This window comes from Haemaphysalis longicornis, unplaced genomic scaffold, assembly GCF_048455015.1.
Source record: "Haemaphysalis longicornis isolate Haplotype H1 unplaced genomic scaffold, Haemaphysalis longicornis Haplotype H1 scaffold_6, whole genome shotgun sequence".
In the NCBI taxonomy this organism is placed as follows: Eukaryota; Metazoa; Arthropoda; class Arachnida; order Ixodida; family Ixodidae; genus Haemaphysalis; species Haemaphysalis longicornis.
Window position 1 is genome coordinate 27,628,006 of NW_027526407.1, and position 24,703 is coordinate 27,652,708.

At 50.9% G+C, this 24,703-nt stretch overlaps 1 protein-coding gene across 2 annotated transcripts; it reads left to right on the forward strand.

Annotated features, from left to right (window-relative positions):
- Positions 1-383: 383 nt before the first annotated feature.
- Positions 384-20,764, forward strand: LOC144142362 (uncharacterized). 2 transcript variants are annotated; one of them, XM_077673816.1, is made up of 4 exons: positions 421-482; positions 4,063-4,154; positions 9,805-9,982; positions 15,943-20,764. In XM_077673816.1, exons 1-4 carry the CDS (start codon positions 442-444, stop codon positions 16,166-16,168), a joined length of 537 nt encoding a protein of 178 aa, XP_077529942.1. In that variant the 5' UTR covers positions 421-441; the 3' UTR covers positions 16,169-20,764. The 2 variants fall into 2 exon arrangements, with proteins under 2 accessions (XP_077529943.1, XP_077529942.1); XM_077673817.1 differs by lacking the exon at positions 4,063-4,154 and having other exon boundaries at positions 384-801.
- Positions 20,765-24,703: the final 3,939 nt, after the last annotated feature.

The following is a 24,703-nucleotide window of genomic DNA, read 5'->3' on the forward strand; positions in this document are numbered from 1 at the left end:
ATGTATCACGCATGCTTTACCTTCCATTTCTCTTAAAAGCAAACATTGCTCGTAGCAGCAGCCACTGGACTTCTAGAGATTTTGGCGCCGCTCAGCACTTCACGCACCCACAATGTCGCCGAGTCTGCCGGGCAACCTTTTCTTTCCTCCATGCTGCCGGGTAAATATGTTGCTAGGGTCAGCCTAGCGCATGGAGGAAAAAAAAGCTGGCCTAGCGTCACTAAATAAGCTAGGTAGCTGCCTAGTCCACGGACTCTCGCAGGATATGCTTCAGCCAGCAACAGGAAAGCAGCGCCAGGCAGCGCCGCTTGGCAATAAACAGAGCGGAGACAGCCGCAACTACGCATCACGTGCTGCGTATCTCAACGTTGGTTTATCTGGTCAAGGCGTTGATCTGGTGATCACCGCCCGCACGATCAGTGGGGATTTCGTTTTTGTGCGATGCCGTTGCTTTCGCTTACTTTCAGTTTGCGCAGCAAAAAGTGAGTGCACAGTGCGCGCGTGATATCTCTGAGGGACGCCACGCAAGGGGCTCCTCCGCGCTACACCAGCTAACAGCTACACCGTGCTCGTTCGTCGGCACATGCGTGCGCTGGCCCTGCCTCTGCGTGCTGTGCCGATCGAGCCGCTGCCGTGCGTGCCAGCCACTCGGTCGGCGTACGGAGAGAGCTGAGCTCGTTTGCCCACGCCGCTGCTGCATCCCGCGTTGTCAGTGAGCTCCCCTCATCGGCGACGGAATTTTCGTGTGAAGCGGCTGCACGGGCCGGCGCGGGCTTCCCCACTTGTGGTGGAACAGAATGAGTGAGCATGCACTGACGGGAAGCCGTTTTGTTTCTTTGATGGCATTGTGCGCGGAGCATAGCCTCCTTTCCACAATTGTAATGCATGCCTTGCCGCGCCCATTGTATCGTGTTCGTAGTAACAGGAGGCGAGGCGACCAGTAGCTGAGCAAGGAAGGAAAGTCGTCTATTCAGTCGGTGATATAGCCGCGTGGGCAGCGAGGGGAAGGGAGAATTGGGCAACGAAGTGAAAACTGCTATTGGCGAACATGCGCGATAGCCCGATCTGCTGTCCATTGGCACAAGCGTGGCGAGAGGCAGGCGCTCAACAGGCCACTGGCGACGACGGCGAAAGGGCGGCATACCGAGGCCCGCGTAACGGCGCTGCCCAACACCGGTACCCAAGGGTTGGCTGGCCGACAGGGAAGCGATCGGAAAGGCGGAGGGGTACTGGCGGGTGTGCGCCAAGGAGGTGGTGTGCGCATAACAAGAAAAAAAGACCTCCTACAATGGCGTTTCCGGCTTCAGTGGACGTGACGTCACCGCCTTCCCTAAATAAGTCCCCCCCTCCTCCATTGTGGCTACCCTTTTGTAGTTGGGGGACTGTCCTGGATGTGCACGATCGCCCGCATATACTAGTTTTCCGCACCTTTTCTCACCTTAACAAGCACGTCTTCACCATTCCTTCAGTCAGCACTCAATAATGTCAGCTGGGCTCATGAGCTCGGTGTGTTGTCAGTGGCGCCCCATCCCGTCAGCACTCCACTTGCATCCATGGTGTCGTCTATGTCATGCACGGCCCCTCGGAAAAGTTTCCAGTGAGTCCCAGCCGTCGCTCGGTGTTCATATTCAGCTCGATCACGTTACAGTGACGTGTTCTGCCAACTCCCCTGCCTCACCACAGGACACCCACCGCAGCAGCAGCAGCCCCATTTCCATCTCCGTATGCTCATCTTCAGTTCTCCAGCTTGCTCGTCAAACAGCATCGCACTGCACGGCTAGTTGTTGCAGCAGCTGTCTGGGGAAAATGGGCCGCTTAGGGGACGGATGCAGAGGCAAGGATGACTGCTGCCTTTCCCACCCACCTTTGTGCAATTCCACCTCTACTTCGAGCTGGACGCCTCATTCCTGCGGGCCAGCGTAGAAAGATCAACTATGGGGCCACTTGACAGGGGTCTCGAACGTCTTGAAGTGGCACTAACTCGCCACAGGACCCGCCGCGGTGGCTGAGTGGCTAAGGCGTTGCGCTGCTGAGCACGAGGTCGCGGGTTCGATTCCCGGCCGCGGTGGCCGCTTTTCTGATGGAGGCGAAAAGCAAAAACGCCCGTGTGTATGTCACAGAATTGAGCGAGGTAATAATTTAGTGGCCGATGGCTCGGACGGGAGGAGCGACAAACAACTCCCCCTTACGTGCGAATTCGAGAATGTGGTTCGGACCTGCTAACCGGCGATAGGTCCACGCCTGATTGGCCGCTGGCGTGAGGCACGAGATGGGGCACGAGAAAACAGTTTCAAAACAACGGACATTTACTTCACATTCACGGGAAATTCGAAACAGACAGACAGGAGGGTTGACGAGTTAATACACACTGCAGTTGACACCCCGTTGGGGCCAGGGCTGCCAAGACACCGACCCGAAGTACATTAATCACAATGAAAGAAAAGGTACACGCCGTTACGAGCCCGAGGAGAAGACGACAGTAAATGAAGGGGACAGTAGAGTATACAATAGGCGGGGTTGGAGGCTTCCCCCAACTACTAACAATAGGCCCGCTAGAAACACATACCGCGTGGTGCACTGAAGGAGGCGGATAAGAAGCCCGTGCAGTCCGCATAGGGAAATACAACACAGAAGATGAAAAGGAAGAGTCCGAGGAAAGGTGGAGAAGGGGAGAACATCTTAGCTGCGGTCCGGCTGATGGTCTCGCCGGGGTGACGGAGGCTGTCGGTCGTCTGTGGTGGGGCGCCGCTGATCAGCGACGCAATTTGGGTGAACTCCGGCCGCGCACTGTCGCCTCCTTGAGGAATCTTCGGGGGCCCGAAGTTCACCGCCGTCGTCGCTCGGCCTCCCCAGCACAGCCCTCAAGGCCGACGCCGCGTCCCGGCCGTACGTCCGGCCACCACCAGTTCTCAGCCCATTCTCCCCGGAAACCCCGCGCTGCACCACGCACACCGTCCACCGGGCCGCGCGTCTTCCGAGAATTCGCGGGGCGCAGCCTTCAGTAGGCCGCGGCACTCTCGCCCACCTCTCTCCCCAAAACACATGTCCAGCCGACCCGGGTGCGACAATGGCGGCGAGAACATTCCTTCGCTTTGCGGTACGGCTCCTCTCGGCGAACGGCAAGAAATGGCGAGCGGCAAGAAAACCCGTCAAGGAGGGACATGAATTTCGCGACAGTGTACGAGATTTCGGCGCACGATAAAGATCCCCAGGTGGTCAAAATTAATCCGGAGCCCTCCACTACGGCGCGCCTCATCGCCTGCGTTGCGTCGGCGCGTTAAACCCTACAATCAATCAATCAATCAATAACTCGCCACAGGCACAAGAAAGAGGCGGTGCTGTGGTACACCTATTTTCTTCTTCTTGCATCCGTGCCGAATTTGCATTACTTCAAGATGTCCTAAGGCTCGTGTGTCCGCCCTCTCCTCCCACTGTGTTGCGTGTCCTGAGAGAGGTGCACCCGGTGTGCGCGTCTCCTGTTGGCCACGCTTGTACTTTGAATCTAAACTTTGACGTCGCCTCTGGAGCCTCACACGAAGGCCACCCTGTCTCCCCATAGCCTGCCCTGTGTGATGTTGATGGATGCACGCGCAGGGCTAGCCTTCCTCTGCATCCTCTCCAAGTGCTGCCGAGTCACCCAGGGCAGACAACACAGCCTTGGCAAGCATGCGCCACAGACACCCACATCACCTCCAACATGTTGAAGGTGCCGTGAACTCGGAACGGTCTGGTTGTGCTGCGCCTTCGTGCAGAACCGCTGCACCTGCAGCCGTGTGCAGTCTGGTGGTCAGATCGGCACTTGGATACCGATGCAGTGCTGAAAAAGGGGCGGGCTTTCTTGGCACCTCCGGCATACCACCATCGTGTAGGGGGCGCCAACAAAGTGCTGCTTATCCTCGTGTGATGAACTGCAGGAGCGCAGCAGTGCTGCGTACCTGGAGAAGATGTGGCTCTTAAGGAGGGCCAGCCATCGGGATCGTGAGGTTGCTGGCGAGCCTGTCGGTGGCCACTGGTCGGCCCTGCCTTCCTCCACGTACAGCCAGTCAACTTCTCTGCCTCCAGGTCCCTCAACAACAGCAAGTCCACAGGTCATGGGATTCCTGCCTTAAGCTGCCGTGAAGGGCCATCGTTTTCGGGGAATTCAACAACTAAATGTAAGTAAATAAAATGGGGAGGGGGTCGCTAATTGCACAACAGCATTGTCAAAGAGAGCGGTACCTGGGCAGGGCTCTTTCAATCAGCACTTCTAGGCGTGTATGCGCAGTATAGTTCACCAGCTGCTCCATTGTGTTTGTTCCTTCTAAGGCTCTGCACGTGTTTTCTATGTGCAGTAATATTGGAGTTCAGAGGCATCAGAGCTTGCTTCTCAGCTAGTTGGTACATCACTTGTAAAACACTGCGCTGAATTGACGTTGACGAAGACTAAGGGCGGGGGAACACTAGATGCACATTTACGAAAGTGCAACTATTAACTGGCCTTTATTTTCCGGCCCTATCGGAGAGCATTGGAAACATGAACATCGAAAGACGAGCATTCAAAACCGTATCTGTGTCCAATCATTGATAGTTGTCGTCGTCCCCTCTCACTCGGAGCTGGCCACATGCGCCCGCCTTCACCTCTCCCTCACCCACGGTCACTGTCTCACGTGTGGCTAGCTCTGAGTGAGAGGGGACGGCAACGATTATCAAGGATTGGACCCAGACATGGTTTTGAATGCTCGTCTTTCCATGTTCATGTTTCCAATGCTTTCCGATAGGGCCGGAAAATAAAGGCCAGTTGATAGTTGTACTTTCGCAAGTGTGCATCGTGTTCCGCCCTCCTTCGTCTTCGTCAGTGTCAATTCAGCGCAGTGTTTTACAAGAAGTAATAAGGCATGCTTCCATTCCTGTAGCAAGAGCACTTTCGCTTCATTTTGCACGCAGCTGGTGAGTAGTGTATTACCGTACTACTCCTGCGTAGAAAGCCATTTCAGTTTCCTTCATGGTGTGCATTGGCAATGCTGGCCCTGGATGGGAGATGTAAGTGGGAGACGTTGTTGAGGACAGCAAGCTGTCGTCTGCTGGGCTCTGTAGCCACGTCATGGGAGGCCACTTCCTTGCGTGGTGTGCCGTGAAACTGCCTGGTGGCCTGCAGGTGTGGAGGGCACAGCTTGAAGCGCGTAGGCGCACAAGTGTGGGAAATGCCTGCACATGACGCTGACTTCCTTCCCTTGTATCGCCCACTCCTGCTTAAAGAGAAAATGCAACTTTGTTTTATTTGAAAGAACCAGGATTCACTATCTCACTCAGCTCCATTCATCATCATCATCATCATTTATTATACCCTTAAAGGAGCACTGACACGAAAATTTTATGTTACACCTTTATTGCTTTTATCGATGCTTAATGGTCTGGCGAACCTGAAACAGCACTTCAAATACTTTAGCGCGCGATAGTTATTTACATTGAACGGCCTGAAAATCGTTTGTTTCAAATTCCCGCGCTTTCATCCCGAACGGCGCATATGACAGCCTCCCAGTTTGACCTCACTGGTTTGTGCGGACGTCACCAGCGCCCGCTTGAGAGGGTGTTGCGTCCGCTCGCCGCTCGTGGGGCCGCGCGCGTGAAGTGACGTCACGAGTTTTTGACGAGCGCTGTCGCGTCACTTCTTTGTCCTCTCCTGGAGTGATGTCACGCTGATGTCCATTTGCTGAGTGCCGCTTCGCGCGCTGCTCCGTTGGCGCGATAAATGCGACGCAATTGAACTATGTTCTTCACGTCACAGGCCACTCGTATTTCAGCCAGGGTATTCTGTTGAGTGAAGGAAGCGAACTGTGCAATAATATTAGCGCCGAAAATTGGTGTCAGTGCTCCTTTAAGGGCCCCTCGCGGGGTATTAGATAAGGGGGGAGCAAGTGCAGAAATTCCACAGCAGGTGATGGTCGATGGTACAGGCGTAGAAGTGAGGCAGAGTCATAAAGAAATGGCAGCAACACAGCAAATGTACCTAAAGGAACTGTAACAATAAAAATAAGGAGCGAAGACCCCTTTCAAAATAATTAATATGAGCCATTGATTGGCCAAAAGATGTTTTTTAATAAAAAAAATGCAAGAAGTATTGAAAAACATTCAAATTTTACGCCACAGTGACGTCTTATGGAGAAGAGTGACGTCATATGGGCCAACAATAAAACATAATTTTTAGTGCGTTAACCGCACGTTAGCATTGCAGTGATGCGGTCAAAGGGAACTAGATGCCCCCCATTACAGACATCCAGTCATGTGTCGTCACGGCAGGTCAGTTAGGCGGCCGCCAATCGCACAAACAAGGTTCCATGACGTCATAGAAAAGTTGCGGGAAATTGGCTAGGGAGCCGACACTGGTTCACACGTTTTATTTAATATCTCCATTATTTGTTCGAAGATTGCGGATATTGGTATCATTGTTATTGGGACTAAGTAGTCTTTCTAATAAACCCAACTTGTATTTTGTCTTCGTGGCTCCTTTAAAGCGTTGCCCCAAGACTAGCAGTACCCTGTAAATAAGTAAAATAAAAATGTCACACACAGTACCTGTATGCCCTCAGGGCCAGTAGGGGAACGCCTGTGCAGCAGGGATGCAGAAGGTTTAGCAAGTTGTTCTACTGCAGCCTTCAATTGTTCGAGACAAGCTTTACTCGGCCTGCAGTTCAGAGGGGGTAAAAAGTTTAGATGCCTGACATAAGCGTGCAAGTAATGCCGACGTATCTGTTGGCTGCATCCGCAGCTATGCTCAGTGCTGCTTTGCAGGCTCTTTGGCGGCACCAACTGGAACCAGTCTGGCAAGGAGTAGCATGGTGGTGCTATACTCGGTTACAACTCAAGAACGGCACCACCTCATGTAGTGTATCACTCCGCCACAGCGCTGGACCCGTGACGTCAGTGCGCGCACGTTTTGAAAGGGGTTTGCTATGAATGCGTGATATTGTCTGCCTTGTCTCACGCAGTTTGTTTGTCGTCACTGGAGTCGTTTATAAGCATATTAAGTCCAAGAAATCATGGGAACGGCTCATGCCATGTTCAAAATATTCCCAGTAACGCCCTACTTGCGCCGCGCGGAGAAACATCTGGCTACGGTGATAAGGCACAGCGGCAACTTTCGGTGCTGTTCTTATTAAGTTGTCACCGAGTATACTAAGCTACGTTGGCAGCGGTGTCCTAGTGCCATCTGGGGTTCCGTTACTGGCCATGGGTAGTAGTAGGACAGAGGGTGTTGCCACTCCAAACAGCGGGGGGGCACCGCATGTAGGCACCCAGGGCTCGTTGTTTATTCAGTAATTCTTTTTCACATGACATTCCCAGGTCCAGTGTTGTGATGCATGAGTGGACACTGGAAGCAGCACGAGTGGAGCAGCCAGCAGCTGGGCCGCTCTGCAGGCTCAGCCTTGTGAGAGCACCATCTGCGACGCCAGACGACCAGCCCAGTGGTGTGGCCCCCGGGGGGTGCAAGGCTCACTGCTGTGCATGAATCGTCTCGGGGAACACCCAGCTTCTCACCAAAGGGAGTCACCGTGCACGTGTGCTGAGCGGATCCACCAGCGGAAGGAGCTCGGCTGGCAAAGATTCCTGGGAGATACTGAAATGAGAACAAAATAATCACCATACTCGTGCAGTATATAAAGCGTGTCAGTTGCAATGCATACCTGTGGTTCGAAAGAAATGTACTCAAATGTCTCCGATTCTTGAAAAGGCCATGAGGGTAACGCACAGCTTTTGTTACTCTGGAAGAACTAGCTTCTCGTGATTCGCCCACTCAGTTCTAGCCCAGAGGGTGTTTTCTCACCGGGAAGAGGCGACAGGCGTAGTGCTATGGCCAATGGCCGTGTCCTAAATGTGAGAATTCTGGTGGGGATTGTCGGTAACCTTGCGTGCTGCCACTGACCACGAGAGTAGGAAGGGGCAGCAGCAGAGTTTGGTTGCGTCAACATGGTGAGCACAAGCACTGCACTGTGGTTCTTATCATGCCCATGTAAATGTTTCCGTCATTTTTATTTCAGGAAGGAGCGAGCAGCTTCCTCCCCAAAGGTGCACGAGAAACACGGCGATGACATCCTCCATCTTTTGTCACACTTGCAAACGGTGCTTTGGAGTTACACGGCTGCAGTGCAGAACCAGTGTTATGCGCTGGGCCTAAGAAGTGACTGCGTGGAATGCACTTGTTTTGTTAGACAATCAACTGCTGAACTTGCAATGTTTGAGGGAATTGCAATGTGTTCTTGTTGCACAATCCGTACTAAGTATGTATGCTGGTGGCTTAATGAGCTCCCCTGTTTACGGGATGTTTTCTTCTTCTTTTTACCATGAATATGTTTTGCAAGGGCGCAATTCTGAACAAGTTGAGAACTTGGGCTAGTCAGCTTGAGCACATTTAATTCATTTCATGTTTTTTTTTTTTGGCACACTAATTTTTATTGGTTTTTGGGCTCTGTGAAACAGTATGTATATGTTTGATAAAACTGAGTCGAGCTAGTGCGTTCAGACTTTTATTACAGAAAGCGAAATTACTAACAGTACTACAAGGCCACATGTTTAGCTATCGGACACTGGCAGGTCATAAAGTGTGCTCAGCTTATTGAGTATGAAGCTATAAAATGAAACGCCAAGTTGCCTCTTGCATCACATAAAGCATTATGCAGAGCTAGCTGATGAAGTACCTAACCCAAAAGAGAAGGGGCCTGTGGAAAAGGAGGACGTGGGATTTGCAGTGAACTCGTGCTTTCTTCAACTATAATTGTCAGTTGCATTGGTTTGCCTCGAAGCGAAATGCTAGTCGTGTCTTTCGCAACCTGCTGTTGTGCATTTAGCAGCGTTGTGGCTGCTGCCTTGTTGTTTAGTGCAGTTGTTGCAAACTCTGGGGGTAGAATTTCAGCTCGGTGCCACTTGAAAACACCTTGTGGGGGAAAGCAGTTGCGTGCAGTGGGGCAATGGTTATGCGGATTGTGCCGCATGGAGAACTCGTGAAAGTGTTTGTGCACATAACTCTTTCTGTGTCTTCTGGGAGTGAACACTTGTGCTCCGGCAGTGTGGACGTAAAGACGGTGGTCCTTACGTACTTGGTGTCGCCTTTTCTGTATTTATCAGTATCTTTCCCCCTCATTTCTGCTACTTCTGTGTTGTCTGTTCCCCTGCCACACTAAGCATTACCAGCTGAGTGCTGCCACTATTTTTCTCACTACAGATTTCATTGGCTGCTGTTGCACTGTTCCTACTGAAACGCGCTTCCTCTGGCGTTCCCTTCCCTTGTTATCTCGAGGTTATTCCTTTTGACTCTTAGTGGAATTCTCGCTTGGTGTCTGTGAACTTACGGCAGCAGGCTTGCCTTAGCTACAGGGGACTACTGATTAACAAAGGTGTGATGGGAAATGCCTTGCTTCTGGGATATCCCATGAGGCTTCCAAAACACGCTGCCTGTCAGCATGATGCGACGGCTTGAATGGCAAGGAGGACGTCTTGATTGGAAGTGCCAGGCAATTGGAAAAGTACTGGGAACATCCAAAGTCTCGGCCTTGTAGATGCCTTCCCCCAACCGTACTCTTTGGCCACTATGGTGACCTGCACTGGAACTTGATTGGGCAGAGCCACTAAATCCACAGAGACAATCATTGCGACCAAGTTTTCATTAGCGCAAGGGCATTCCACCTTGTGGCATCACCCCTGTCACACCCCAAGCAGCGCCCAGAGGTGGCAGGCATACTGGGCAGGGCTGTATGTGCCACTGCAGAGGGCGTGGGTGCACAGGATGCGCAGGCAGTGTGGGGAGGTATATTTTGTGCCTGCTCCATCCAGGGGACCCCGCCACGAGTGCCGACGCCAGTCCTGCCTCCTCCTCTTCCTTGTGCCAGCTCAGCGGGGAGCACTTGTCCTCGTCCTGGGAGAGCGTCGACTGGCGCGGGCAGTCCGAGAGGAGCAGGCCCCAGCTGGCAAAGCACGGCTGTGCCTACTGCCCCTACACGAGCAACAACAGGTCAGGGGTCTGCATGCCGTGCCGCCTGCTCCTTGCGGGCAGGCCCACTTGGGGAACTCGGGGAGAAGCCGCTCAAAAGGGCAGCCTGGCCAAGTGGTGGCACCTGGTGTGCAGAGGCCGCAGCACGCACTGCGTGTGGAGTGGCAGTGCCCCCGCTTGCCCAACTGCAACAGAGTTCCCCCTGCTGGCATTGGGGTTCAGCACGACTGTTTTTGTGTCCAGGGCCTATCCAGCTGCATGCTGGTCAGGGTTTGGTATGGCACGCACCCTATTCACAAGAGTGCCCGGGTCTATAGTGGGCGTTTCCCACAAGCACACGTGCGCACTGACGAGCAGGTTGGTGCTTGCTGGGGCGTCCTCCCTGGTGGCGAGTGAGCCCAGGCCCGAGCCTGCGCCCACTCACAGTCGGACTGGCATTTTAAAGGCGGACTCATCCTGTGCATCATAGCAGCATCTTTAGCTTGGACTCGCGTCGAATCCCCTGCTGGAGTATGCGCCCCATCATTGTCATCGTGGTGTAAATAACCGTGCCCTTAAAGAAGTCATCCCCACACCATGGCCACCAACCCTGTTGCCGGCAAACCTGGGGAGGAGCCCAGGGACGGACTGGGAGAGCATTGGGGATGCTGCAGGCAAGTGGGCCTCGCGGCTGTTCACCACCGAGCCACCCCGAGCCTGCATGGCTGACTGCGACCAAAGTGCGACCACTAACACTCTCCAAGGCGTCAGCACCACCGTTCCTCCCACAGAGCCTCGGGAAGCTAACCAGGCTGGACCGACACCGGGCATGGCCATCCTCTGTGCGCTCACTGTGAACACCGGCCACCCTGACGCAGACACCAGCTGCCATGTCCAGTGCACCCTGCTTGCCACCAACCATACTGCTCCCGACCTGGCTGGTGGGCTGGATGCTCTGCGTTCGTTGCACAACCATGTCCGTACCGATTTGAAGAGAATTTGGCCTATGGCGACCGGCTGTTAATTTCAGCATCTCATCGCATACCAACGCTGAAAGCTAATTTAGAGAACCTGCGACGAATCAGAAATGACCTCACTGATTTGGATTTTGATATTTTCGACCTGATTGAAGATGAAATTGAGGAGGTGGATCGCTACGCACTCTGCTTTTTCAGAACGAATGCTCACCCCAACCATTGGATAGTGTGTCTCAAAAACAAAAAACAAACAAAATTTAGAAATGAAATCTACATTTTTTTTCCACACGGCCATCTTTCTCAAAACCCCCAGAGAGTTCTTGTACCTGTTCACCAAAACCAAGTCTGACCTTGTTAAAGGGACGGTGAGAACTTGTTGTTGACCGTGGAGCTTTGTGAGACACAAATGTTCCCTGTCGTATTGAAGGTACCATGAGCTCCCAAAGAAACAGGGATTGAGCCACCAAATTGTCAGTTTTGAGTACATCTTCGTCCCAGACTTCATGTACAGTGAAGCCTTGCCTGAACTTCTTGAAACCATACCAAAGCATGCAGACAACTAATCCCTACGATCTGTTGCATTTCAAGGAGGTCTGCTTGACAGCATAGGCCCAGAAATCATGGCATGCATAGAGCCTGTCTGCTAAGACATTGTTACCTCCATGCAGGGCTTGGCTTCAAGAAAGTGTCGTCAGCCTGGAACCTGCAGTAAATAGAATTTTGTCAGCACCGCTACTGGACTGAAAAGTGATTACAGCTGTAATACGCTAACTGGAAACCCGTAAACTGCCGATAGAGCCGACGTCTACCACTGAACATAACCCGCCGTACCCGAAGGTTCAAGATTCGGATGAAATCTCCAAAGGCAGCATGTTCATCTCTTAGAGATGTGCACCATTGATACTGGAGCTGTGGAAACCTGCAGTCTTGCCGCATGAATGCCACTGCTGACCCTCTGTTCTTCGTGTCATTGTCACAGTGCTCACCACGCTGAAGCTGCGATGCAGATTGAAGCACCACTGGAAACAGAAGCGATGAACGCATCTGATGACTGCATAAAAGGAGGAACGTTGTGGGCACAAAACACAAGTTTTAGGACTATAGAGAGGTACTGCGGGCGGGAGTAAAAGCATTTTACTCCCGCCCCATTTCTTGCGGGCGGGAGTAAAAGCATGTCAACGAAAACTGGCTTCTGGGCTGGTTGGAACATTTCTACTTGTAATGCACTGCGCTAAGTTGACATTGACGAAGACAAAGGATGGCAAAACACGAGAGGCACACATATAAAAGGGCAACTATCAACTGACTTTATTTTCTGACTTGCATTGGAAACGTAAACGTAGAAAAAAGCACTCAAAACCACCACTCGGACAAAACCCAACCTGCATTAAATTCTTGATAGTTGTAATCATCACCTCCCTTTCTCACGATCTTCACAGCTCGTCACACGCACTTGCTCTCACTCACACTCACGCGAGGCACATCTCTCTGTAAGAGTTGAATTTCCTTGTTCCTGAGAAGCGCACATGGCTGGCTGACGCTTGCACCATGTCTCCGCGATGCTATACTGAAGGCTCCTATAACTTCTTTGGTCGAAGAATAGCCATATAAGCAGGCTCTGTCAAAATCTTGCCACCGTGCCGTCAAAGGAAGCCCGAGCGTGCCGGTCGGGCGGCTCCTCAAGGGAAGCGGCTCTCCAAAACGGCTCCTTCTGGGCGTGGCAGAGAAGTGCCCAAGAAAAGGGAAACACTGCGTAGTGCATTAGCAAAGCAAGACCGGACGGAAGACAGAAGACCACTGGCAGTCATCCCATACATCCACAAAGTCTCACACAGGCGGAAAAAGGTCGCCGACAGATATGATCTGAATGTCCTCAGCTCCACGCAAGCTGAAGGGGCTGTGCAAGCGGGTGAACAAGGATGATGCTAAATGCCTGCGCTACGAGGCAAAGCACAGAGACCCCTTTGTTAGGTGCGATTCACAAGTTGTCTGCAAAATTCCGTTGGACTTTGGGAGGTCCTCTGCAGGACAAACTGGAAGGTGCCTCAACGAGTGGCTGCGAGAGCACAAGAACGCATGGGCGGAGTTACAAGTGCCGACACATTTGGCCTCTCCTTGCCAAAATGCAAATGCACAGCACAGTTGAAAGGACAGCAATGTTGGCGCACTCCCACAGCAGAAGGACGAGAGAAGCTACAGAAGCCTTCAGTATGACATCAGGGGGCCATGGTGCATGCGTCAGCCAGCCATCGGGGCTTCTCAGGAACAAGCTAATTCAACTTTTGCAGAGAGACGTGCCTCAAGGGAGTGAGAGACGTGAGGAGGCAAGTGCGTGTGACGAGCTGTGAGGGATACCACGAGAGAAAGAGGCGACACTTACAAGTACCAAGAATTGAACACAAACCGGGCCTTGTGTGGTGGTTTTGAGTGTTTCTTTTTTCTACATTTACGTCGGAAATGTTTTCCGATGTGGTCAGAAAATAAAGCCAGTTGATAGTTGAGCTTTTGTATGCGTGCATCTCGTGTCCCGCCGTCCTTCAACTTCGTCAATGTCAAAGTAGCACAGTGAAAGATGCGACATAGCATGACCGCCGATATTTTACTGGGGCTGTACAAATCGGCTACGGTGAACGTGTCTGATGATGTCGAAGAAGAACCAATGAACTTGATCTTGCCACTGTACGGCTTGCTTCGCAAAACGCGTCACCGGAGGCATCGCAGCCAATGCAAGGCAGCAACCGTCACGAGGCACTTGTCGAGGCAAGAGACCAGCATTTTTGCAAATTACTAGATTTGCATGCTCAAGAGGAAACTGTGCCAAAGTGTACCGATGTCCAAGGTTTGTCAAGAGCAGAAAATCAGTGTGTACCACCAAGAAAAGACCAAGCGAATGAGAAACGAGTGGATACAAAAGTCTCCAATGCGAGCTTTTGACCAAGCTGGGCGCAGCAGAGAAGAGTGTGCAATGGCCGGCAAGTACGGTGTCATCGTGCAGTCGGTGCTGGCACTGGCTAGCGTCACACGCGTGAACTGTAGCAATGGGAGGATGTTGAATTGCCCACTGAGATATGTGCCATCAACCTTATCATCCTCGTGTAAATAACGGCACATTAACGCTTTCATCCCCGTTCGGGTCAGCCATGACTCCGAACCTTGCTGCCTGTCTCCTCCTGCCGTAGCAGCCCACCACTTGTACTCACACGAGTCCACATGTTGACCGAGGGAGCAGGGGAATGTTGGAATGGCCCTCTTGGTTGGCATGCTCATGAAATGGGACAGGAGGAGAAGGCAGATGACATGGTGAGACCAAGAACCATCTGTGTCTCTTTTATCTTGACTTCCCACATTAATTGGGGATCAGTGACAAAAGTTGATTGGGTCATGTCACAGCAAAGACACCAGACGAGGGCACTGCTCCTGACGGAGATTGCTTTGCTCAACCTGCTTTCAGTGAAAGGCTGCAGATGACGCTTTATGTAATGGTAGAACTCTGCAGGGAATTCCCTATTTCAAGGAGAAAAAAAATAGGCAAGTTTGGTCTGGATGAGAGGCCTCCAGAATGCGAACCAAGCGTGCATCCCACCACACCGGTTGGGCTCCGTGACTGCGTCGTACTAAAAGTGGACCGCATTGGGGACTTCGACTTGGGAAACATCGACAACTAATACACAAGGCTGGAAGTTGGCAAAGTAAACATTAAGGCAACCACACGTGAGAGCTGCCCACTCACTTGGATTGGCCGGTGACCATGACTGCCGCTGCAAGAAGTGAACGGCCGTTTCACCCGTTACCACTCGGTTGCAGCGTCAGCGTGGCCACCCCCAATCGTCATGTACCCGCCAGTGGCCAGTGCAACACAGAGGATCACACGCAGTGCTGGGAAGCGCCTCAGTGATGCGTTTCACAGCCTCCCCTCTCTGCATTCTGCTGTCAGGAGCCCATTGAAAAAAAAGACTTGAAAATGTTGCTCGCAGTGCAGCCCTCCAAGCCGCACACAGCGGGGTTCAGTCAGGCATTACTGCTTTGATATTGACAACTGGTAAGAAGTGCATAGGTGTCCTGGAGTCCTTCTTGCTTTTCTTCTTCTGCTCCAATAAATGTTTCACTCACTCACTCAGCTCCGCATTCTTCTGTTGGTATGGCCTTTGTCCCCTCTGGGCAGCTGACATTTTACACGACATGTCTTTGTCACAAAGGGCGTACAGCATCCGATTCTTTCAGTGGACTTCCTACAGCCACAGTAGTAAGCTCAGTGCTAGACGAATTCGTGACATGGATTTCTTTTTGAGCTACCATTCTGCAAAAACATGGGCAGTTAGCAATTTTGCCATCTAAGTTACTCCTCCTTTTACTAAAAGGTCATTCTTTGCTGCAGCGTCAGCCGGTAATGCCAGGATTGCTGTGTTCATGGTAATACGTAGATAGGAAAATGCAGGAAAGAAATATAGTTCGAGAGGACTGTGATAAGGGCAAGTTGGTAAACATTGATGTTTGAAAATCAGCGCGGAAAAAACACAGCTCAAACAGGGGATGCTGTCCTGTCTATTTCTCATTCCCCTTTTGTGCTGTGTTTTTTCCACGCTGATTTTCAATCATGAAGCAGCAAAGAAGCTTGCTGTGGTCTGCCAGCTGAGTGAGATGCCTTTGTGGGGGACTGGCGAAGGAGATATTGCTGCCCAGGGGGAACTTGAAGCAGTTTATGCGCAAGGCCATTAACTCTGTGGAAGGACAAAATGAGGGAGTTGGGGGGAAAGAATGTGGACTGTGGCAGCACAGGGCAGGAGTGGGGAAGTTCTTGTTTCTGCAGTGGACCTGTGCTACACGGATGAGTTTCTCGGGGCCTTTGAACCAGCTCTCTGTCAAGTGGCACCAAGCTGCACTTGTAAGCAGGCATTCAGGTGTCAGTCGAGAGCGGCTGTGGCGTGCAGGCATTGAGTAGGCTGTTGGTGGCGGTGATGACGACGACAAGGGGCTGTTCTGCCAACTCCAGCGTTGTCCCCCTGTGCACCCCCTCCCTTGGTGCAGGTCGCACATTGAGATGCACGAGCGGACGCACACGGGTGGCCGGCCCTTCGAGTGCCCCGTGTGCCGCAAGGGCTTCACCCGCAAGACGCACCTGGACCACCACGGGGTGGTGCACTCCCGGGAGAGGCGCTACTGCTGCCCCCACTGCAGCCTGCGCTTCACCCACCCGTCCAACCTGGCCAGGCACCGCAAGCAGTGCGCCCAGAGACGGGGGCTCAGCACGTGAAGGCCAGGGCAAGGAAGGGGGCACTCGACGGCTCACGAGCAAGCAGTGGTGTCAACGGAAAAACAGCATCGGAAGGAAAATCTTGATGCTCGGGGGCAAAAGGCGTCGGTATGGGGGACACCACAGAGTGTGTCTGGTGTTTGTTTTCACGCCAAAACCCCTGAAGTGTGCCCTCAAAATGCCCACCTGTGCGTTCACCACTGGAAAAAAGTCTCTATGCTCAACCAAGTGCAAAATGAGCCGGTGGAGGACAGCAGGGTCATGTTGGGGTTAGCCACTGATGGCTCTACCACGTTTTCTTTGCACAAAAACATCAAACAGGAAAGAGTTCCCATTGCTGCTTTTATTTGGAATAGATTTCAGTGAATTTTTATCTTTGACCCAACTGACTGGCCTGGGTGTTTGTTTCAGGTGGGGGCCTTTCCCTGGTGGATTTTTCGTTACAGCAGCTGAGACAGTACTTTATCCCAAAGTAGTTCCTTTTTTTTTCTTTTTTGTTGCCACAGCCTTCTCGTGTCTCAGAGTGAAAAAACCCTTGCCAATGAAGCACCTTTCCTGGTGCACCTTTGGCGAAGTGCGAGTGCGCTTGTGTTGAGTGCCCTTGACCCCATCAGCGCAGCCATTGGCACTGCCTGCTCGCCTGTGTTTACTCACGACCGCTTTTTCTGGGAAGCACCTTGCAGTACAGGTTACTCTCTGTAGACTGCGGATAGATCATTCCCGTGCTGCGCACGCGTATTTACTGAGCAGTGCAGAGCAGCCACGCCACTCGAGACGTGGAGGGTTGTTATCTGTCATTCATGTACACTGCAAACTATACTTGAACCATAGAGAAAGCACCACTTCCCAGGAATGCACACATTCATGATGCCTCAACATCCGTTGCTATTTTTATCTGACGAGCCAATTTTTTCTGTTATCCGTGTTTCTGAGTACCTGCCAGATGCAGATTTTTTAAGGTATCTGTCATATCACCCTCAAGCCCAGTCAGCATCTGACGCCCAAAAGGGTCTGGCGTTGCTACCGCAAGGATGGGAGCGTTGGGCGCCTGTATGCGACATTCATTTTTATTTGGCCCTCTACACCCACACCAATTTCAGCAGTGTTGATATTTATGCAGAAATTTTAAATACAGTACAAGCTCGTTAATTCAAACTACAAGGGGACACCACCTTAGAAGTTATGTAAGCTTGGGTGCCTGAGTGCTGGGCATACGTGTCTGGTCCAACTTGTCCTCTTTTTTTTCCTCTCTCTTTTTTGCCCATTTCCCCTTTCCCACGTGCAGGATAGCAAACTAGGCTCTAGCCAAGTTAACGTTCCTGCCTTTCTTCTACATTCTTCCTTCCTTCCTTCCTTGGAATGAAAGCGGAGCACAAAATCTGTGCAGCACGCTTCTCGAGTAATAGAGCATGTCAGCATGAATGCTTGAAAAAAGCCTGCACTTGAAACCTGCCTTTTATGCTTGATGGCGAAAGCGAGCACTTCTTGCTCTAATGAGCGAATGCAGCGGGAGGCCTTGTATTTGTGTATGCCAAAACTGAAGAAGAGATGGGTAGCACTCCCTCCGGCCATTACTTCCGCGTGATGGCTACACTTGCGCTTTGCCCGCCACCTCCTCACAGGTCACTGGCAGCGATAGGTTCTACGCTTCTGACCTAAGAGATGGCTCCATCTGTCAGCACACCCCGCACCCTGACTGTGGGTCCACATCTGCCTAGTCCGCAAAAGCCTCTGTGGGGGCCTTAGATTGCTTTTACACTTCTCTGTCTGTTTCCGTCTCCATTTCAGAGGCAATGCAGGCTCGTGTGTAGGCAGTGTCGCCCTTTCTCTGGTCGTGTGGTAGGCCCCGAGCTGCCGGCGTGGTGGCGCGCAGTTCCAATCATCCGTGGCAGAGGCCCCTCTCGTTCGAATTGCGTAATGGGCTTTTCAATACAGAGGCTTCTATGGATACTGGGCTGGACAAAATCATACAGTTCAAAGTATCGATAAATGCCAATGATTGAGGTTCGAATTAACGAGCTTTCACTCTATCTACTGTTATATACTCTGTACTTCACATTTCCACTCAAGTAATCCTCGTCGTCGTACTGGCGCTCTTTGGCCATGATGCCCTTGCACAAGAAAACATAACATCATCATCATCCCCTTGCAGTACGCCTTGTCAGCACCTGCATGCGCCTCGTCAAACGACAGATGCACCTACTGCTTAAGCCCACCACTCCCTTGCTGTAAGCAGCTGTGTCATGTGCTAATGCCAAACTGTCTCCTAATGCCAAACTACAGATTCGTGCGAGCAAATTTACAAAACACTCATTACTAGTGGGAGGCCACCCATGTGCAGCAAGTTACCTCGATTGGTGGATGTTTTGGCAACTGGGCAGTGCGGTGCGATGAAGCAGCCAGCCCCATCGCTGTCACAAATAGGTGTGCTAGTTTTAACTGAAGGTGCTTTCTAAAGTAGAAAATAATGCTGCCTCTTTCAAACACTCATCGGGAAAGTTCTGCAAGCCATAAAACACTCGCTAATGCTCCATCAAATGACTTCGCTGATGAACTTTCTGCAGAATCACTGCACAGTCATTCGTCTGCTTATTTTTTGACAACAGCTGCTGAAGAGTATCCCGCCTGAAGCAATAATACTGCTGGCCGAAAGCCACCACCTGGGTGCCCTAGTCACAGATATCATATGGGCGTTTGGTGTGTCCAAGTAAGCATGAGTGCACTCAAGTGCATTTTACGCAAAATTTGAAGCATTCTGTGCTGATGGTCACAGTGCTACAGCTGCGGCATCAAACGGCAGTGGAGTGTGCTGGAGGGCTGCCGAAATTCAGTGCAGGTGCTCGGCCAGAAAGAGTTGCTTTTCGCTGCATTATGTATAATGTGCCACATTTCTTTGCAAACTGGCACGTTCTAATGCCTCACTGGCTGCAGCCCTGCGATCTCTTATCGTAGGTGCACTTAGATACATCATAGCAGCTGCCATTGGTTAGGAAACACTGCATGTACGGGAAATACTGGGAATTTCTAGAAATCCTAAGTAGTTACAATGTGAAGCATGTTGGGTTCAGAAGGATTGTTTGCGAAATTGTTTCAAAGGTATTCTAGTGCAAAGCATTGCTGCATTTGGGAGTACCAGCAAAATTACTTGGAAGTATATGTATTCCGGGCCAAACTATGCTTCACCATCAAACATGCTACTGTAATCGTTTTTTTTTTTCTTCTAGCATGGACAAGTTCTTATTGAGATGCTATGGTTCTATGCACGCAATGCAACCAGCACAAGTCCAGAATCGATTCCAACGTGTGTGTCCCCCATGATTGCTAGCTTGAGGTAATGGCCACGGTGCATGACAAGTTCATTGGGTGCACAGCCGGTGGGGCCTTTCCCGTGGGATCACGTAAACCAGGCAGACATTGTGTGGCATAAACAAGGAGACACTATATTGGGTGCAGAAATACCCCATACCACGGTAATGGAAAAGAACAAAAAGGGTGTTCTTTGCAGTCGGGGACTTGCTTGCCCGTGTTCAGCAAGCACAGTTCTTGCATAAAAAATTGCCGCGGTTTAGCTTTGGTTAACCCTAGTTGACAGCGAAAGCTTCACTGCCCTGGTTACGCCCATTGTCGAGGTGTGGTTTTGCAATGATATGCAGACATGTTTGCGATGAATGCGCTACTCATTCATCGTCTTTTTTCGCCTCGCGGCGTTTTTTAAGCCTCGCCGCTGTACGAGCGACCACAGCTGGATGTTCGCCTTCCTCCATCACACAGGCCCTGCGCCGCCGTGGCCTTCCCTTGTGGCGCGGGCTTATCAGTGCGGCGGCGGCCTCCTCGCCTTCCTACGCCAGGTGGCGACATGGGTTCCGCGCACGTCTCCGTTCCCTCCTCGCCTCCCTCTCCCCTGCCACCTAACTCGTAGAGTTTCTTAGTAAGTTCACTAGAGAGGAGACTGCGCCTCGTAAGCCATGTCGTCGTGGGGGTTCATGGGAAGACCCCCCTTTTTGGCTTGGGCTTCTTAAGCAATTTTTGGGATTTGCTTTCTTCACTATGCATTAACACGTTTGCGAGCTACAAGGAAGCCAACGTTTTTAGATTAAGGAAGCCGAAATCCTCCCATTTCTGTGGTAGCCATGTTCAGTGAAACAGCAGGCAATGCATCACCGCACCTGACGTTGCTCATACCGCACTCGAAGGACGTATGACTGAGCGGGTAATATGCCGCCGCAGAAATTTGGAGCCGCCGAAAAGAACAAACAAAACGTACTTCCACGAAGGCAAGATACAGGTGCTTGTATGTGTCCTGTCTTGTCATCGTGCATGACTGTTTAACGCCACGTTTTATTTTTTCGTGTTAAACTAGCTGGCGGTCGGGGCACCGGTTCACCACGAAGGTAATGTTTTCATACGCACTCTCAAAAAACTTTCGAAGCTCTTCACACAACTTATTATTTGAAATAATGATAAAATAATAAAATCAGAGTCTCGAATGAGTTTCCTCCCTTCCCAAATATTAACATTGTTCGTAACTACAACCTTGGCCGGCGGAATAGCAGGCACAACCATTCCGGCAAAAATACGCTTTACTTTTTTTCTTAGTTTCAAGGGGACGTGCTCCTCCAAACAACTTTTTTTTTAATAATGAAGTTAGGAGGCTGAAATTTTCACAGCTTATAGAGATTGAGCTCCTCTGGTCATATATGTAATCAGATTTTGAATAGCTGCTCCGGATAAAATGTTACGCAGCATGACTTTCAGAAAAATGGCTTTTTTGTGCACACTTTTTTTTATAGTAAAAATTTTTTCTGAAACTTTTAAAATAGCCTAGGTGGTTCCTTATGAACTGCAGAGTGCACAAATCTACCTAAAAAAGCCTCATCATCATTTTCCTCACCACGAAAAAAAAATGACTGGTAGTGTGCCTTTTTTTGTTCTGTATATTTTTGTTTTATGACCGTCAGAAATATCTAAGGACACAAATTGCATAATGAACAAGATTTGTGCACTCTACGTGTTATAATGAACATCTGTGCAAAATTTCATCCTGATACGACAACTTTAAGTGGGAAAATAAGTGTGCACAAACTCAGAAAACGGACAAAAACAACAAGCTGAGAAAAACGCAATTGAAAGTTTATTTCTTTGGCAGATTCAGAAATTCTTGCTTGAACAACATGAAATTTGGTGGGGATACAGTCTGAAATGTCCACATTGAGGTACTAAAACTAGAATGCTCCTGCTGCATAAGTTGCACCCACACGGTTTTTGCTGGGGTAGTCCTTGGTATGGGACCGTTTCACCAGGCTGCGGCAATGGGGCTAGCCTTAGCAGTCAGCTTTGCACACATCTGCCTGATCCTCCGCTGGTCACTTGCATTGCTTAGTCTGACTAGTTCTTCTGAAGGGAAGATTCCCAGTTCTTGGAGAACTTGCTCAAAGCTAGTGTGGCCTCTGTTGAACCACAACCCTGCGAGGGCAGTGGCAGTCTCCACTACAGTGAACTGCAGGTTGTACGATAGCGTCCTGTGCCAGATGCGCAGTGCTGCTTCCGTCTCCATGGCATGGGATGAGCAGTCAACATTTTTTTCACACACAAGAGGCATGAAAGGCTTGCCACACTTCCTCCTCTTGCTCATCAAGCTTTTGGTGGCGGCTACAAGTACAAGTAGTTTGACAGCACCTCAAAATCCAGGCAGAGACCAGTGTCAAGAGAAATGGCAGTGCCAACACTGTTGTGGCTCGTGTCTTTGCTTCTGCCAAGTACCATCAAAAATCACACTGAGGTCAGTCTGACCAGCTTGCAACGCAGTTACTTGCCTTGCTTCAGCAAGGTTGTCTGAGACGCCTTTTGTGGCCGCAACATGAACTTTCTTGGCAGTGTTGTAGAACGTCTTTTGATGCTGTGGTTTTGGTAGACCAAGAATGGCACAAAACCTGCACAGCTGATCGTGTCCGATGCCAACCGCGCGTGCAGCGAGTACCGCTTTCACATTGACGGCGAAACTATAACGGGGAGGCCGCAAACCGGAACTGCAGAGTTCCGGTTTGCGGCCTCGGCGACCGACGGCGGCAGCGCGCTGCGACGAGTAAACAGAAGAAATCACTCCCGCAGCCACTCCCGCAGGGCACTTCTCGTTTTTGCACTTCAGTTCCAGTACCGATGCGAGGCCCTTCCGCTTGTTCGCAACCTCAACTACGACGAGTTCGCACTTCCCGCACGTCGCGCACACGGCGGCACTCAAGGTCAGTCAGAGCGCCGACTCCACAGATAACTGCACCGCTCCTGTGGCTGACTGTCTCCTCCCCTTGGAAGGCTGCCGACTTCTCCGATGCGCTTATAAAGCCGATATCTTCGCTGATAAAATCAGCCCCGCCTGGTAGAGCCGCGCTTGCAACGCTTGAAGGCCCGGCGCCGTTAGGCCTCACGGTGCCGGTCGTGCCGGCATTGGCCGTGGTCGTCACAATGCTGCGCCGCTTGCGCTTTCCTTTGTACCGGCATGAAGTACGCTGCTTCCGGCGACAAAAGTCACGCTTCTCCTCACCGTTCACGATTAAAAACACAGGATAAGGAAATAGAAAAGATAGCGCGAAGTAGCGAACGGAACGATGCGGGCGATGGCGGCTCACAAGCGGCAAGAGCCAATGGCGGTCCCGCTTTCGCGTCACGTGATTTAAATGCCCAGTGGGAGCTCGCAAAACAAGCGGGAAGAAACATTTTTTTTATTTTTTTTACGCGGAGATACGAAGCTGGCGAGCGGCTCAATCGAGAGGAGAAGGCTTGATCTACCTCTCTCAAGTGACCAAAATGGCGGCGAGCCACGCTGCCGTGCGGAATAAATTCTCAAACCTGGCCGAAATTTGGCTTGATTGCGCGATTTCTTGGGTCACCGCGAGTCATTCAGACACATTTTTCACTAAGTTCTCGTTCGTATTTCGTTTTCATTTTTTTACCCATGAAAGAAGGATAGTCAAAGATGCTAATGCAAGGGAAAACAAAAAATCGGTATATTTCGAAAAAATCGCGTTTTTTCGACCCGCGTGTCCCCTTAAAACAGCCTGTTTTTATTTTCCACTTTCATAATTGCACACTATTCTTTGCGTTTTTGTGACGCTTTGTTTAAATTTGCGGTCACTAAAACGTTTCAATCCAAGCCAATGATGAAACTAAGGTGAGCGCGATGTATAATGGCGGCCCATGACGACACGGACGACCTTGATGTGAGCCGCATAGACGCTAGCACCAGATTCCTCTCTAGTGTACACTGTAAGAAACTCTATGGCCTAACTCGCCTCACCATCGGGCCGCTTCTCCGTGCAGAGCGCTCTGCCAGGTGGCAACACTGGTACCGTGCTCGTCTCTGTTCCCTCGCCTATCTCGCCAGATGGGTTGCAAGGTGGGCTAGTTAGAAAGACATATTCTTGGGTGAAACCAGCGCGAACTTAAACAAAGACAAAGGAAATGGAACACAAGTTGTATCAATGTGCGTTTGAGAGAGCATGAATTGTCATTAAAGGGCCCCCCATCATCCCATTTTTCTTAACATTGTACGAAGTGCCGTGGATGTAAACGATATTTCCTGCCACGAAAGTGTTTATATTCCCCCTTCTTGGTATTGCCATGAACCATGTATGCGTTTATTTATTTTTTGTTTGTTTTTACTGCCCGGCCACGCCCGGCTCTTCTCGTCGTTGCTTCTTCGTTAAGAGGTTGAAACCTGTCCATTACAATCGTCTGGCCTTTGCATAGCCATCGTAACGTCTGCATGCGACACGCAAAATAATAACACGCAAAACTCCGAAGCAACAAGCGATCCCATTGACCCTACCGCAGCGTCTCGAGAGTGCAGGGTGGCAAAGCGTGCCGTGTGCAGCGCGTCGGTCGGTGCGAGAGTGAAATCTGAGGAGGAAAGCGGCCGGAGGGAGAAGAGTGTCACTACTTTCCAAAATCACCATCATCATCATCATCACCAGCCTATCTATGCCCACTGCAGGGCAAAGGCCTCTCCCATTATTTTCCAATTAACCCGGTCCTGTGCCAACTGTGACCAATTTGTCCTTGCAAACTTCTTGATCTCATCCGCCCATGTAACTTTCTGCCGCCCCCTGCTATGCTTGCCTTCTCTAGGGATCCACTCTGTTACCCTTAATGACCATCGGTTATCTTGCCTGTGCATTACATGCCCTGCCCACGTCCATTTCTTCTCAATTTCTACTAGTATGTCCTTAACACGCGTTTGTTCCCTGACCCACTCCGCTCTCTTCTTGTCCCTCAATGTTACACCTATCATTTTCTGCTCCATTTCCCGCTGAGTCGTTCTCAATTTAAGTTGAACCCTCTTAGTGAGCCTCTAAGTTTCTGCCCCGTAGGTGAGTACCGGTAAGACGCAGCTGTTATACACTTTCTTCTTCAGGGGAAATGGTAGGCTGCTATTCATTATCTGAGAATGCCTGCCGTATGCACTCCACCCCATTCTGATCCTTCTAATTATCTCTGCCTCATGGTTGGGATCCGGGGTCACAACTTGGCCTAAGTAGCCAT